General features: G+C 36.3%; 1 protein-coding gene across 2 annotated transcripts in view; it reads right to left on the bottom strand.

Annotated features, from left to right (window-relative positions):
• The window catches only part of LOC111052006, a 469,556-nt gene that overhangs the window by 319,812 nt on the left and 134,780 nt on the right, over window positions 1-14,964 (bottom strand). For both annotated transcript variants that reach the window (XM_039435624.1, XM_039435625.1), the window contains exon 9: window positions 947-1,010. In XM_039435624.1, the coding sequence (XP_039291558.1) occupies window positions 947-1,010 (64 nt within the window). The remainder of the gene's footprint in view (window positions 1-946; window positions 1,011-14,964) is intronic.

Here is a 14,964-nt window from a genome sequence, read left to right as displayed (position 1 = left end):
GCCATTGGATATGAAAAATGGTTGATTATGGATAAAATGATGGCTGAAATCCATCAAATGTTTGTCTGTATAATTTTGTTATTAATAACTATAATTTATTTAGAACTTGATAATCCAATTGAAAATTAGTAATCGATAATCGATTCAAATTAAATTTAAATTAATCCAATTAATTTGAAAATTTGAAAAATTTTGAGTGAATCCTAATTCCTAAATAATTTCTCAACCAATCAATTTATGAATGAAAAAAAATTATTTTGAAATAGTGAATAGTTGAAAATATTCAAAATGTATAATTTAATGAGTTCTAATTTTTATTTATTTGAAAATCATAAAAAATATAGATAGAACTAATTTGCATTCAAAATACACGCCAACAATGTCAACAGCTGATTGGGATGGCTGCAAGATAATACACAAAGTATTAAGAGTATGCAAAGTAATACTTTGCGCACTAGAGTGGAAAAGTGATTCTTTGCGGCCTGCAACCAGTGCAAAAATGGTCACTTTACAAGGGACCTGTAGGAAAAAGATATTGTGATATTGCTCATCAATGACTCATTCATCTTGTTCTTCCAGTATAATGAATATAATATAATAGTATTAATAGCTTCCCATACAATGCTGAGAGGTTTGAGATGAATTTCACTATGGCCACGGAGTAAAGAGACAATTTCCTATTTTCCTCCTTATATTCTGATGAGTCTTTCCTATTTTGTTACATAGCTTTTCATGTTAGGTGAGAAGAAACCAACCGAGAGAAATCTCAGTTGGAGAGAAGTTCAGTAATTGGATTCTCCTTAAAATGTATATATTCAGGGCTACTTATTTTTATTTATAAAATAACATCATATTACCCTTTTTCGTGTTTTAAATCAGTTATTTTATTTCTAAAACTTTTTAAAAGAAGGGTACTATGATGTTATTTTATGAATTGAATTCTTACATGCTGTTGTCGGAATTACGTCTAGATGCTGTATGACCTTCTACCATTAACACGTTTTCTGACGCTGTGGAAAAATACAAATAATTTATTCAAAATAAAATAACAGAATTTGAACATTAACGAGACTACTTAGATAGAAAACACTCATTAGTTGAGAACTATAAACTCGTAGGGCCCGGTTACACAGTTGAATTGTAGCCGTGATTAATTCTGAACTAATATGATATAAGTCCATGAACTAACTAGATAACCAATAAGAGAAGGCTTTTTTTAAAAGACGTCTCCTCTGATTCGTTCTCATGGAATTAATCATGATTTAAATTTAACCGGCTTTTGTGCATTCGGGCCTTATAAGTTGAAAACTATAAACTCATAATTTGTTGAGAGCGAAGATGCCTAAATACGCAGAATATGCGTATTTGAACTTGAGAGATAACTACCTAAATTATCTAACTTATAGAGCTAACTTGATCCACAGAGCTCATCTTGCTTCAATAATGCCAAAATCGTTGTCCGACTGTTTGTATGTTCTACAATAGCTTTAGAAAGAATTGATCAATAAGCTTCAAATTTAGAACATGTATTCTTCGAACCTTTTTACAGATCAAGTTCGTTGAACAACAAAATTGTCTCACTCCTTCGTCCGTTTTTACTTTCCTTGCCCTATAGGTAAAGAAAGTATTGCTTTCCGAAAAAAATTAAGATACCCCAATTTCTAAATTTCCATACGTTCCAAGGTCCCCTGAGTCCAAAAAAGTGGTTTCTGGGTATTGGTCTGTATGTGTGTGTGTGTGTGTGTGTATGAGTGTATGTGCGTCTGTGTACACGATATCTCATCTCCCAATTAATGGAATGACTTGAAATTTGGAACTTAATGTCCTTACACTATAAGGATCCGACACGAACAATTTCGATCGAATGCAATTCAAGATGGCGGCTAAAATAGCGGAAATGTTGTCAAAAACAGGGTTTTTCGCGATTTTCTCAAAAACGGCTCCAACGATTTTGATCAAATTCATAACTAGAAAAGTCATTGATAAGCTCTATCAACTGCCACAAGACTCATATCTGTAAAAATTTCAGGAGCACTGCACCATCTATGCATAGTTTGATTTTAGATTCCCAATTATCATCAGGCTTCAGATACAATTTAAACAGAAAATTCCCAGTGGAAACGATTGAGCATGGACATCTCTTCAATTAATGTTCAGTAAAATTTTCACTTAAAATTGAAAATAAGCACGAAATTCGAGAAAATGTTATTATTTCAATATTGCAAACTGTTGGCAACTGTTGATTCTATTAAATGATTCACTATGAAGAGATAGCAGACCTCGTATGTCTCCAGCGTTATTGTCCTGTCACCAGCTAGCACAGATCTTTGTTTATAAGTAGACTTGAGATGCGCGTGCACACTAGCGTCAGGTGATAAATTTTCATAACGACAAGGAAAGTTGTGTGAGTGCGCCACACCAGATTTTTGGAATATGAGAGAAAATTGAAAGTGCATGAGAAAAAGATCTGGTGTGGCGCACTCACACAACTTTCCTTGCATAATGAAAATTGATCACCTGATGCCAATGTTCACGTGCATCTCAAGTCTACTTATGAACAAAGATTTGAGCCAACTGGTGACAGGACAATAACACTGGAGACATACGAGGTCTGCCATCTCTTCATAGTGAATCAATTAATGGAATCAACAGTTGCCAAAAGTTTGCAATTGGATAATCACATTTTCTGGAATTTCGAGCTTATTTTCAGTTTTAGGAGAAAATGTTACTGAACATTAATAATTGTAGAAATTTTCATGCTTAATCTTTTCGACTTGAAATTTTCTGTTCAAATTGTATCTGAAGCCTGATAATTGGGAATCTAAAATCAAACTTTGCATAGATGAGGCGGAGCTCCTGAAATTTTTCAGATACGGGACTAGTAGCAGTTGATAGAGCTTATCAATGGCTATTTCAGGTATGAATTTAATCAAAATCGTTGAGCCGTTTTTGAGGAAATCGCGAAAAACCCTGTTTTTGACAACATTTTCTCCATTTCAGCAGCCATCTTGAATTACATTTGATCAAAATTGTTTGTGTCGGATCCTTATAATGTAAGGACTTCAAGTTCAAAATTTCAAGTCATTCCGAAAATGGGAGATGAGATATCATGTACACACACACACACACACACACACACACACACACACACACACACACACCACCCACACACACACACACACACACACACACCTTAAGTTCCAAATTTCAATTCATTCCGTTGATTGGGAGATGAGATATCGTGTACACAGACGCACATACACTCATATATATATATATATACACACACACACACACACACACACACACACACACACACACACACACACACACATACAGAACAATACCCAAAAACCACTTTTTTGGACTCAGGGGATCTTGAAACGTAAAGAGATTTAGAAATAATTGGGGTACCTTAATTATTTTCGGAGAGCAATACTTTCCTTACCTATGGTAATATGGCAAGGAAAGTAAAAATGTGTTATCATTTAGTCAGCTGAAGAATCCATTGTAGACTATGAAATTCCTACAATTTATTCATTCATTCATAGCATCAGCTAAAGCTATTCGAAAGCTATCACTTCATGTTCTGACACATTATCCCAGCTAGTTGATACGCAACATAATATTTACAACTTTTACCACAACAAAATGATAAATGTGCGGTTTTTTCTCTTGGAACTCTGTATCGAATTCATGTATCATATGACCACCTCATCAAATTTTGGATTCATATGAGGGTTAAAGATTTAAAGAGTAATTCTACATTCCTAATAATTATTGGATCCCCAATGAAACTCATGAAGTGTTGTATTGTAATATTTGAAACCTGCAACTTCCAAAAACAAACGAAGGAGTGAGTCAATTTCGTCAAATTATTCTTGAAGAAGAAATATTCTGATGCTTCCATGAAGCTGCGTTTACACTCCAACAACATATCTCTATCCTTATAGATTCTATTAGATTGAACATAACTTATCATACAAATGATGAACACAACATGTGTTTGTCAAGTTTCGTTCGATCCATTAGAATCTATAAGGATGAAGTTATTAACATTTCATTTATAACTTTGGTGTAAACCCAGCTTTATTCTCACCAACTCTGTGTAAATAAAAGTTGTGGGTTTCAAATATTACAATAATTATACAATACTCACTTCATGAGTGAGTTCTTCAACCCAGGAGGTCACTAGTTATTACGCCAAAGAAAATGTGAGGAACGACTTAACTTGTCAAGTGTAAAACTTGATATAGGCCTACATGTTTAGTTAAAGTGATAGTGGTTTTTATTAAGAGGGTTTTCTTCTCTCCAGGTTTTCATTGTTTTTCTCCATACATTCGTTTGCTTTATTCTCAAGTGAATTGGAACTTGAAAGGCAAGGGTATTGGAAGTTCTGTACATCATTTGTATCTCAAATTTCAGTAACTATATACTGGAATAAAATAATTCCCATATTCCGTTTTTGAACTATTTTCAACGACACTACAGTCTAATTCCCATATCTCGACTATGTCTCTGCGTTGGAAATGATATTTCTATCTATTTTGATTGAAATTAGCAGAGATTCTTCTTCAATCGCAAGCTACTTAGTTCACATAAACTTTTTCGGGATTAATGCTAATGGAAAGAAAAAGTCCATATTCGCCACAGAAATTTTTTGTAGGGATGGCTTCAATAGTTCGTCAAAGAAACGCTGGAATTGACGTTTATTAGCATTTTCTCAGCTAACTGGTGATTGAATTGAGCCCGAAAGTCCTTAATAGACTTAATAGAGCAAGCTCAAATGAAAAGGATGTATTTCGTGTAACCTGCGTATGTGTTATAATTTTTGAAAATTTCTATACTCTAATTAGAGTCTCTGGGAAGCTTTAAAAACAAGCAAACTTCCAAGTAATCGTTGGCTGGAGGATGTGGATTACGACATTAGGAAGCTGGATGTCAGGGGATGGAGACATAAGGCTGCCGATAGAGACGAATAGAGAGATGTTTTGAATGAGGTCACGGCTCTGAATGAGCTGTAGCGCCAAGGAGTAAGTATGTGAGTAAGCTCAAATGAGAAATGTAACTGAGCGAAGTGAGCCTTCTGGTCTCATTCCTGGAGGATTCAAATAGGGAGCCCACTACAAAGCGAAGCGAGCATGCAGGCTAGTAGAGAATAAACAATTCTAAATAAAGTAGTTTTTCTACCCAGTGTTTTTTTCTCAAAAAGTGCGTGCTAGCTCTTTTATTGAATTATTTTCGATAATCAGGATGATTTTTTGTTAATGTGGTCAATTTTATGAAATGAATGATCAATTCCATAAAATCAATGATCAATTTTATATTAATGTTGTATGGCTCAATATTATCAGGATTTTATGAATATTTTAATAGGTGAATGAATGAATGATGGATTCACGAATGAATGAATGAGTTATTGGATCAATGAATGGGTTAATGGATCAATGAATGGGTTATAGTAGGTAGTGAGAGGTTGGTAGCACTGGCTGCCTTGTTTGTTTGTTCTAGAACTGCGTCTGTATTTCACTTCTAACTATCAAGTATTAAGGAGGTTTTTTAATGGTTCAAGAGTTTTTTCTTTGGAGGGTTGTGAGTGACCTCAGGATTTGTTCTTTGAATTAAGTGTAGGGGTCTTGGATTTCTGGTTTCTTGTTTCTTGCGTTGTGATCTGTTTCCCAACCTATAATAGTGTGATTCCAGCGAGGATAGGCTATAATGCTTTTGATGGGCTTGTGGTGAACTTTGATCCTCTTGCTTTAAACATGACGATAGAGAAATTACCCCTAGTGAATCTGTTATCACGGGACACTCAGTTTCAGAGGGGCTAAAAAGTAAGACGTGATCTGCATCATCGCAACGGAAGTGAGAAGATTGCCTAGAATTACACATCAGCTACTGCTGTCTGTTATCTATTGATACTGAACGAATACTGTATCTTTTCTCGGAGTCTCACTGTCAACTGTTTCCAGAATTGTCTTCTTCCGAAGAAAACGTAACTAATTTTGATCAGATGATTCGTAACCTTCGTTAATATTGGGACTTGCGAGTGGGATCGTAGTCCTTATCTAAGACTGACTAACAACGTTAAGTTCATCTTTGTTGTTTGTATTGATGAAAATGAGAGTGACTTTCACAGTGAGATGAGCGAAATTGGCAATAGCAAGAGGATCGATGTTTTTATTTTATTAATTATTGTGGTTTGAGAAGTGTTTCTTCCATATGACATTCCAATATCTATTTATATAAAACACCTCAGAAAAATCGACTTCAGTGCTCTTCTTATGAGAACTTGTAACAGTACTCTCAATTTCCTTCCACTTTTAACCTATATAATAGTATCTAATAGTATCTATTTGATTCAAAATTCGCTTGTTTATCTGAGTATTGAAGAGCGTAAATTGTATTTTGAAAAGTGAAAGTGACATAACCAGCATTTTGATTTGAACAGTATAGTATAAATTGGAAATGGGACAGTTTTGGGCATAAGCCTGTTGTGCCTTTCCTCATGTTAAGTATTTGTGCGCAATATGATAAATAAATAAACATATTACCACCTATGTAATCAGGAGCTATCATATCATCTCCAAAGCCTTGAAAGCTCTCTTGGCGAATCCTCTATTTTCCATGTCTGTTACCCTTTCTCCCCCTATCAATATATCTCATTGAGAGTCAACCTAAACACTGACACAGAATAATGCTCACCAGGCAAGTTAGGAATGAACTGTCAAAATTGTCTGGTGAAGATGGCATGCATCTATATGAAGGTTTGATGCATGAAGAAGTCATTGAATCAGCTATTGAGATCCATGGCGCACTCGGTGTCATATCGTCGCATTGTATCGATGCATTGGTTGATATCGTCCCTCATTTGATAAAGACATTGAATCGTCTGGATGCATGTTTAAAATAAACGGTGAGCTTCAGATGAGTTTAACTGACATTTCTGCGGAAAACTCGATGGAGAAATTCAAAAAAGAGTTCAGTGCTTCGAAGAGTCACTGAACATGGAGGAACAGACGGAGAGTGAAATTGGAGAGTTGAGATCAAGGGTGAATGATTTATTGAGGGGTGAAAAAATACTTCAAAATGATATTTTGGAGTAGGATAAAATGCTTGAAGTGTTGAGGGCTGATAGTACTGATCGTGATCGCAACCACACACTTCTCCATCAAATTCAACAACTCGAGAGGCAGCTGGAGAGTTATGAGCGGACACGGGAATCGTTGGATAGTCGGCCGGGCGTGCGGAGTGAGGCTGCTGATGGAGGAGTGGAGCGGCCGAATCGCTGTTCAGCTACTCTTGGACTTTTGGCTGAGCAGAACTTTCCACCTGTCGTTCAACGGCAATGTTCTACATTGCTTGAATATGTTTGTTTGTAATGAACTCTTATGTGATAATGATATAAACGCCTATTGTTGTGAAAGGTTTTCCCAAATTAGAGATCTTGCAGTTATTGATCCGGTTGTGACATCGCTTTCAATTAATGACAGTAACTACGATTCTTTTTTTCTAGTTTCCGAAACATTGATAGAATTTTGGGAATATTCAATAATTTTTCATCTTCAGCAAATACTAATCAAGGTTGTTGTTACACAAATCAAGCGATTCCTCTTCATGATAGTGGTTTTCTAGGAATAACAGTAGATGCGGATCATATCTAAATGTAGTGAGAGCAGGATTGAATCTGAATAAATTGGTAATTCTATCTGTTCATGGAATCCTCAGGATTCTTCTGAACAGCCATAATTCAAATGCATTGAGCCTGGATACTGTGTCCTCCTTCAGGGTTCATGATTCTACACCATACAGAAGCATTTAATACACATTACATTTAAGGAGCCTTAGCTTTGTACCTAGGGTGAGATCATGGCTCCTGAAAACTGAACCCATTGTAAAAAAAGCACTTTTGGCTTTTCCAATCCAACATCTGATCTCCTGAGAATTGTCCCATGACTCATTGATCATAGTCCCCAGGTAGGTGTATTGTGATACTCGTTCAATTCTTGTCTGGTTGATGTACAGGTTGACCCCTCCAATATTTTCTTTGCTAATGACCATGAGATATGTCTTGTTAGTATTTATATCAAGGCCATAGACTTTACTTGTTCCTATGATCCTATTCACTGGATTCTGCAGGCCATCCATTGAATCAGAGAACACTATCATCTGCATAACGTAAGTTGTTAAGTTTTTTGACTCCATTTATTGAGATACCTTCATCTATGTCTCCAAGCGCTTCCCCAAAAATGTGTTCTGAGTACAGATTGAAAATAATTGGTGATAAGATGCAACCCTGCCCCACTCCACGCAGGATCTTCACCGGATCTGTATGCTCTCCATCCACTCTGAGGACCGCAGACTGATTCCAGTACAAGCTAGCTATTATTCTCAGGTCTTTTCCATCAATTCCAGTTTTCTTAAGTACATCCATCATCTGCTCATGTCTAACACGGTCGAACGCTTTTTTATAATCAATTAGACATGCAAAAACATTACAACCAACATCTCTGAAACAAAACCTGCAAACCAAACAAAGCCTCCCTTGTGCCCACAGCTTTCACAAAACCAAATTGATTTGCTGCAATTTGCTCCTCACATTTGTGATAAATTCGTTTGTGAATTATTTTTAAAAACAATTTGATCATGTGGCTCATCAAACTGATAGTTCGATAGTCCTCACAAGATCTTGCACTTGACTTTTTCGGAATTGCAATAAACTCTGATTCTAGCCACTGTGTTGGAATTTGCCAAGTTGAGTATATGTTGTTAACAATTTCTGTTAAAACCATCGAATTCTCCTTGTCAAGTAACTTCAAAAAATCTGTTGGAAATTCATCTGGGCCTGTTTCTTTTCCATCCCCCATCTGTTTAATAGCTGAAGTTACCTCCTCCAAGAGAATTTTGGGTCCTGTGCTGTCTTCCATGGCAGGTTGTTGTACTCTGAGGTCATGGAATAAATCTTGCAGATATTCCTCCCTAACAACTTTCTTCTTATCTTCCTTACTGATATGATAATCATATGTCATGAATCAGTTGTTTGAATTATTCTAAATCATCAGAAAGTTTGTTATTTTATCCCAGTTTATTTTAGTCAATAAAAGCCATTATTCTAGCTCTTCAATGGTCTCTATTTATTACAATTTTATAATTCTATACTGGAGTCAATTTCTCCAGTATAGAAATACCATTTGGAGGTAATAAGCCACCTCTTACTATTTGCGGAATAGCTCAAGCAAAAATTCCTCCTTGCTCCCTTTTTCAACATCTAAAACCCAATTGTCAACCAATTACAACCAAATCTCGCAAATTATCAAAAGATGATGAAGATTTTATTTCCAATGAAATTCAACAATTACTGGAAGATGGCATCATAGAAGAAAGCCACACACCTCGGCGTGCCCAAGCATTTGTTGTTAAACCCGATAACCGAAAAAAAAGGATGGTTATAGATTATTCTAGAACTATAAACAAATTCACTGAATTGGACGCCTATCCCATTCCAAATATGGAAGATTTAGTTCGCAAAGTAGCTCAGTATTCCTGGTATAGTACTGTAGATCTGAAATCTACATATCACCAAGTACCAATCTTACTTGAAGAAAGGCAATACACAGGATTTGAAGCATGTGGGAAACTTTATCAGTTCTGTTGTATTCCTTTTGGTGTCACTAATGGTGTTTCAGCTTTTCAAAGAGTAATTGATTCACTCATACAAAAAGAGAAATTATTTGATACCTATGCTTATTTAGATGACGTCATAATTTGTGGAAATTCAAAAGAAGAACATGACACTAATCTTGAACGGTTTCTTGCAGCAGCTTCAAATAACTCACTTACTATAAACAAGGAGAAGAGTAAATTCTGTCAAAAGGAGATACATTTCCTAGGATTTTTAGTTGGAAACAAATCATTACATCCAGATCCCGAACGCCTTGAGCCTCTACTTAATATGCCCCCACCTCCTAATCTCAAAACTCTTCAGAGAACTGTGGGCCTCTTCGCACATTACTCTCGATGGATACAAAATTTTTCAAGCAAAATTCATGCCTTGGCACACTGTACGCTCTTCCCTCTTCAAGGAAAGGCCCTTGCAGCTTTTGAAGATCTCAAAAAAGAGGTAGCTGCAGCTGTAATACATGTTTTTGATGAAGGAGGCATTCTCACTGTAGAGACTGATGCCTCAGATTTCTGCATAGCAGCAAAACTATCTTACAATGAACGTCCTGTTGCATACTTTCCACAAATGCTAAACGGAAGTGAAAAACGACACTCATCAGTTGAAGAAGAGGCATATGCCATTGTAGAATCTATTAGGAAGTGGCGTCATTACTTATCTGGTCGTTTCTTTCAACTTATTACTGATCAAAAATCCGTTTCATTCATGTTGCAAGAGGCAAGGTGAAGAACGAAAAAATCATAAGGTGGCGCCTTGAGCTATCTCAATACACCTATGAGATCATTTACCGACCTGGGAAAGAGAACATAACTGCTGACGCTCTTTCTCGAGCATGTGTGATAATGGGATGTATCACATCAAAACAAGACTTGATAAAATATCATCAAGACCTCTGCCACCCCGGCATCACAAGATTTTTTCACTGGACTAAAGCTCATAACCTTCCATACTCGGTAGATGACATCAGAGAAGTCTGCATGGAATGCAAGATCTGCTCAGAGCTGAAGCCAAGATTCAACTGTTTCAAAGGAAAATTGATAAAAGCAACTCGGCCTTTTGAAAGGATCAACATTGACTTCAAAGGACCCCTGCCATCATTAACTAGAAACAAGTACATCCTCACTATTGTGGATGAATATTCGAGATTTCCCTTTGCCTATCCCTGTCGAGACATGTCATCAGAAACAGTAATTCAAAATCTCAATGACTTATTCACCACATACGGCTATCCTTCATACATACACACTGATAGAGGGACCAGTTTTCTATCAAAAGATGTCAAAGATTACTTAATGTCCAAGGGTGTAGCTACCAGTTCCACAACACCTTACAACCCTCAAGGTAATGGACAGGTGAAACGCTACAATGGAATAATTTGGAAGACAATCCGTTTAGCCCTACGGTCCAGGAACATGGATACTTCTCACTGGGAAAAGGTACTCTTAGAATCACTAAGCAGCATTTGCTCGCTTCTCTGCACGACCATCAATTGCACACCTCACGAGCGAATGTTCATTCATCTTTGTAATCCCACGTCTATGACAAACTTGCCATCCTGGCTGATCAACGCCAAGGAGGCATGGATGAAGACCTTTGTAAGACGCAGTAAGCATGATCCTGGAGTTGAAAAGGTAGAAATTATTCATTTGAACCCTCATGTCGCTCAAGTAAGACTTTCTGATGGAAGAGAAGTTTCTGTCAACATTTGTAGATTGGCCCTGGTAGGTTCCACTACTGGGAGGGAAGAATGATATGATAATCATATGTCATGAATCAGTTGTTTGAATTATTCTAAATCATCAGAAAGTTTGTTATTTTATCTCAGTTTATTTTAGTCAATAAAAGCCATTATTCTAGCTCTTCAATGGTCTCTATTTATTACACTTACTTATGAGCAAATTACCATCCCCATCTGCTATTCGGCCAATATTACCATTCCGGAACTTCCCAGCCACCTCCCTCACCTAGCAATGGACATTGAAACTATCATATCTGCTTAGATGGAACTCTATCTCCTGACACTGTTCAACCTTCTCCTTTTCCTTGGCTTCTCTTATCTTCCTTCTAATGATTATCTGTATTCTCCTGTATTCAGTGAGATTGTCCTTGTGCCACTTCCTCTGTTCCATGAGTTCCAGTATTTCATCAGTCATCCATGATTTCCGTTTTCCTGAGTCTTTTTCCAGATATTGATATTTTATAATCTCAACTACTTCCTGCATGGTAGCAAGTCCTCCCTCTGTACTCCCCACATTTATGTCACTTTTCAAATTTTCATTCAAGGCATTCTTCTCCACTTGCTGTATGGCAGGATCTTTCAGTTTTCTAAGATCATAGCTCTTTACCTTCCGGGATGTAACCTTCTTCAATCTGATTTTGAAACTTCCAACCAAAGGGGTGTGGTCAGATTGTATATCTGCGCCTGGGTATGTTTTGACAGATAAACAACAGTTCCGAAATCTTCTATTAACCAGTGAGAAGTCTATTCTGTTTCTCACAATTCTTCCTGATCTATCCATTGGAGATTTCCATGTGTACAACCTTCTCAGGTGGAGCTTGAACCAAGTGTTCATCACCACTAACTGGTTCGATTCAGCAGGAGTTTCCAAACTATCCCCACGAGCAATTCGATTTCCCAGCCCAGAAGGCCTCACGGAACTTGATGTTCTGCCTGACTCAAGTTTTGCATTAAAGTCGCCCACGACAATTCTCAAGTCTTGCATTAAAGTCGCCCATGACAATTGTCAAGTCTTGCTTCTTGAGCTCCCCCATTATTTCATTTATACTATTGTGAAATTCTTCGACTTCTTCATACGTTCCATCAGTTGTTGGTGCATACACTTAAATGATATTTATGTTCACTGGTTTCGCTCTTAGTTGTACCAGTATCACTCTTGATGAGACTGGGATGACATTGTCTACACATTTCACTATTCCTTTTGTCATTATGAAACGCACTCCCAGTTCATGCCTGTCCTTGTCTGTTCCAGAGAAGTAAACTTGGTGATTTTGGATTTTTAGGGAACCGGAGCCTGGCCATCGCATTTCACATACTCCCATCACACTTAATTTCATTTGGGTCATCTTCTGCATCGCATTGTGAATTTTACCGCTCTGACTCATAGTTTTCACATTCCATGTGCCAATCCTGATCTCATTCTGGCACTTGAATCTCTCAGTTACACTTGAAACTGCTCCTCCCCAAAATCCGATTGAGGAGCCTACTCTGTAATTGAATTTGAGTGTGAAGCTAGTGCCATTAAAATTCCAAAGATAAAAGTTATTGTTCTGTCCTTATACAGGCTCTACAGCAGTGACAATGCGTACTTCGATGAATTTCCAGTCATTATTGGTGATATTTTGAACCATCTTTTCACGTTTAAAAATGTTAATGTTGTTCTGTTGCGAGACTTTGATGTTAATTCCAATGTTGTGACCTCTAATAGAGATGATTTAATTAACCTCCTCATTAGTCTCAATATGTTCATTACTACAACTAAGATTATAAGACCTAATGATAGTACGGGTGGCTCATGATGTATAGACAATATTGTGACTGATATTCATTCAAGTAGATGGAAAATTAAAAATAATAGTCTACACCGCTCTTTCTGATCATTTTAATGTAGGTTTAAATATGAAATTAGATGATTTTCAGAAAAAAACCTATTAAGAATAAAATAATGTTCAGACAGATAAATGATATTAATATAAGCGTGTTTCTCAAAGGTCTCTATGGTTCCGGTGTACTCAGTAGAGAGTGCTACGGATCAGATTCATGTATTTCAGAAGTTGTTTATGTACATTGTAAATTTGGCGTTTCCGTTGATGAGAAAGAAAATATCTGTTGGTTCCAAATGTGAGTTGTATAATTCGGAGCTATATGATTTGAAAAATAAGTGTGAACAATTATATTATTTGCATAGAGGTCATGGTAGCCATGTCACACGATTAGCATGTAATAATGTGAGACGAGATTATCGGGAGGCAATAGAAAAACCCAAACTCACTTATAATAGTAAATTGATTGAATCTAGTAGAAATAAGACTAAAGCAGCATGGAAAGTCATAAATAAAAACATTAGTAAGAACAGTAAATTATTGGGAGATGAGTGCCAAATATCAAAAGATGATATTAACTCGTTTTTCCTGTACAAAGTGGAACAGATTAGCAATAATGTACCCAATTGTAAGTATGATTTTGGTTATTATATGAATAACGGTACTAGATCTAATAAGACCTTCAAATTTGCACATTTCAAGGTGAAAGAGGTTTTTGAAGCAATAAATATGTTAAGCAAGAGTAGCTGTCTGGATATCTATGGATTGAATTCTTATATAATGAAATTGACAACTCCCAATATAGCTGAGGTCTTAACTTCCATTTTCAATAATTGCATAGATTTAGGTATTTTCCCAGATCAGTTAGAAAAAAGTCAAGGTGATTCCTGTCTATGAAGAAGGTGACATATCCAACATCGGAAACTATAGACCTATATGTGTAGTCAGCATATTATCAAAGATTTTTGAGAAACTACTTCATCCACAGTTAGCAGCTTATTTTGAGGAAAATTACCTATTCTCTAATAATCATTACGGTTTCAGGAAAAACTGTAGCACTTGTGACAACGTTTTAAAACTAGTGAATGAAGTAATTAGAGAAGAACATGAGAAAGTGCACTTCAGAAGTTATGATATGTCCTGTGCATTCGATACTGTTGAGCATAGCGTATTATGTAAGAAACTCTCTTCTTTTATGGCTTGGAAAAATCTTCTGTGAATTTGTTAGGTTCCTATCTTATGAATAGGGTGCAATTTGTATTCAAAAATGCATAATTCTCAGAGGGTAAAATGCCAAATTTGGCGTTCCACAAGGCTCTATCCTAGGACCACTCTTACTTATAATTTACATCGATGATTTGCCTAGTTCGATAAATGTATGCAATAGAAATGGCCATCATAATTTGTATGCAGATGATGAAGGACTCAAAGTAGATGATAAGAGCAAGGAAAATTTACAGGTAATGCTCACTAAAAATACCTCAATGATGAATTATTGGTGTGCAGCTAATAATTCGAGCTTGAACGTTGACAGAACAATTGACATGAAATTTAGCTTTGATAGAACTACAACAGAAATAACATGAATGAATTTTCTAGGAATGATCCTTGACACAAATTTAACATGGAATGGACATGTTAAACACATTTCAAAAAGAGTTAACAAAGGCACTTTCTTCTTCGGAGACTGAGCCAAATTATTGATACCTCAGTATTAATGAATG

This window comes from Nilaparvata lugens, chromosome 9, assembly GCF_014356525.2.
Source record: "Nilaparvata lugens isolate BPH chromosome 9, ASM1435652v1, whole genome shotgun sequence".
In the NCBI taxonomy this organism is placed as follows: domain Eukaryota; kingdom Metazoa; phylum Arthropoda; class Insecta; order Hemiptera; family Delphacidae; genus Nilaparvata; species Nilaparvata lugens.
Note: the sequence above shows the minus strand (reverse complement) of the source record. Positions and strands in the feature narration are given on the sequence as shown.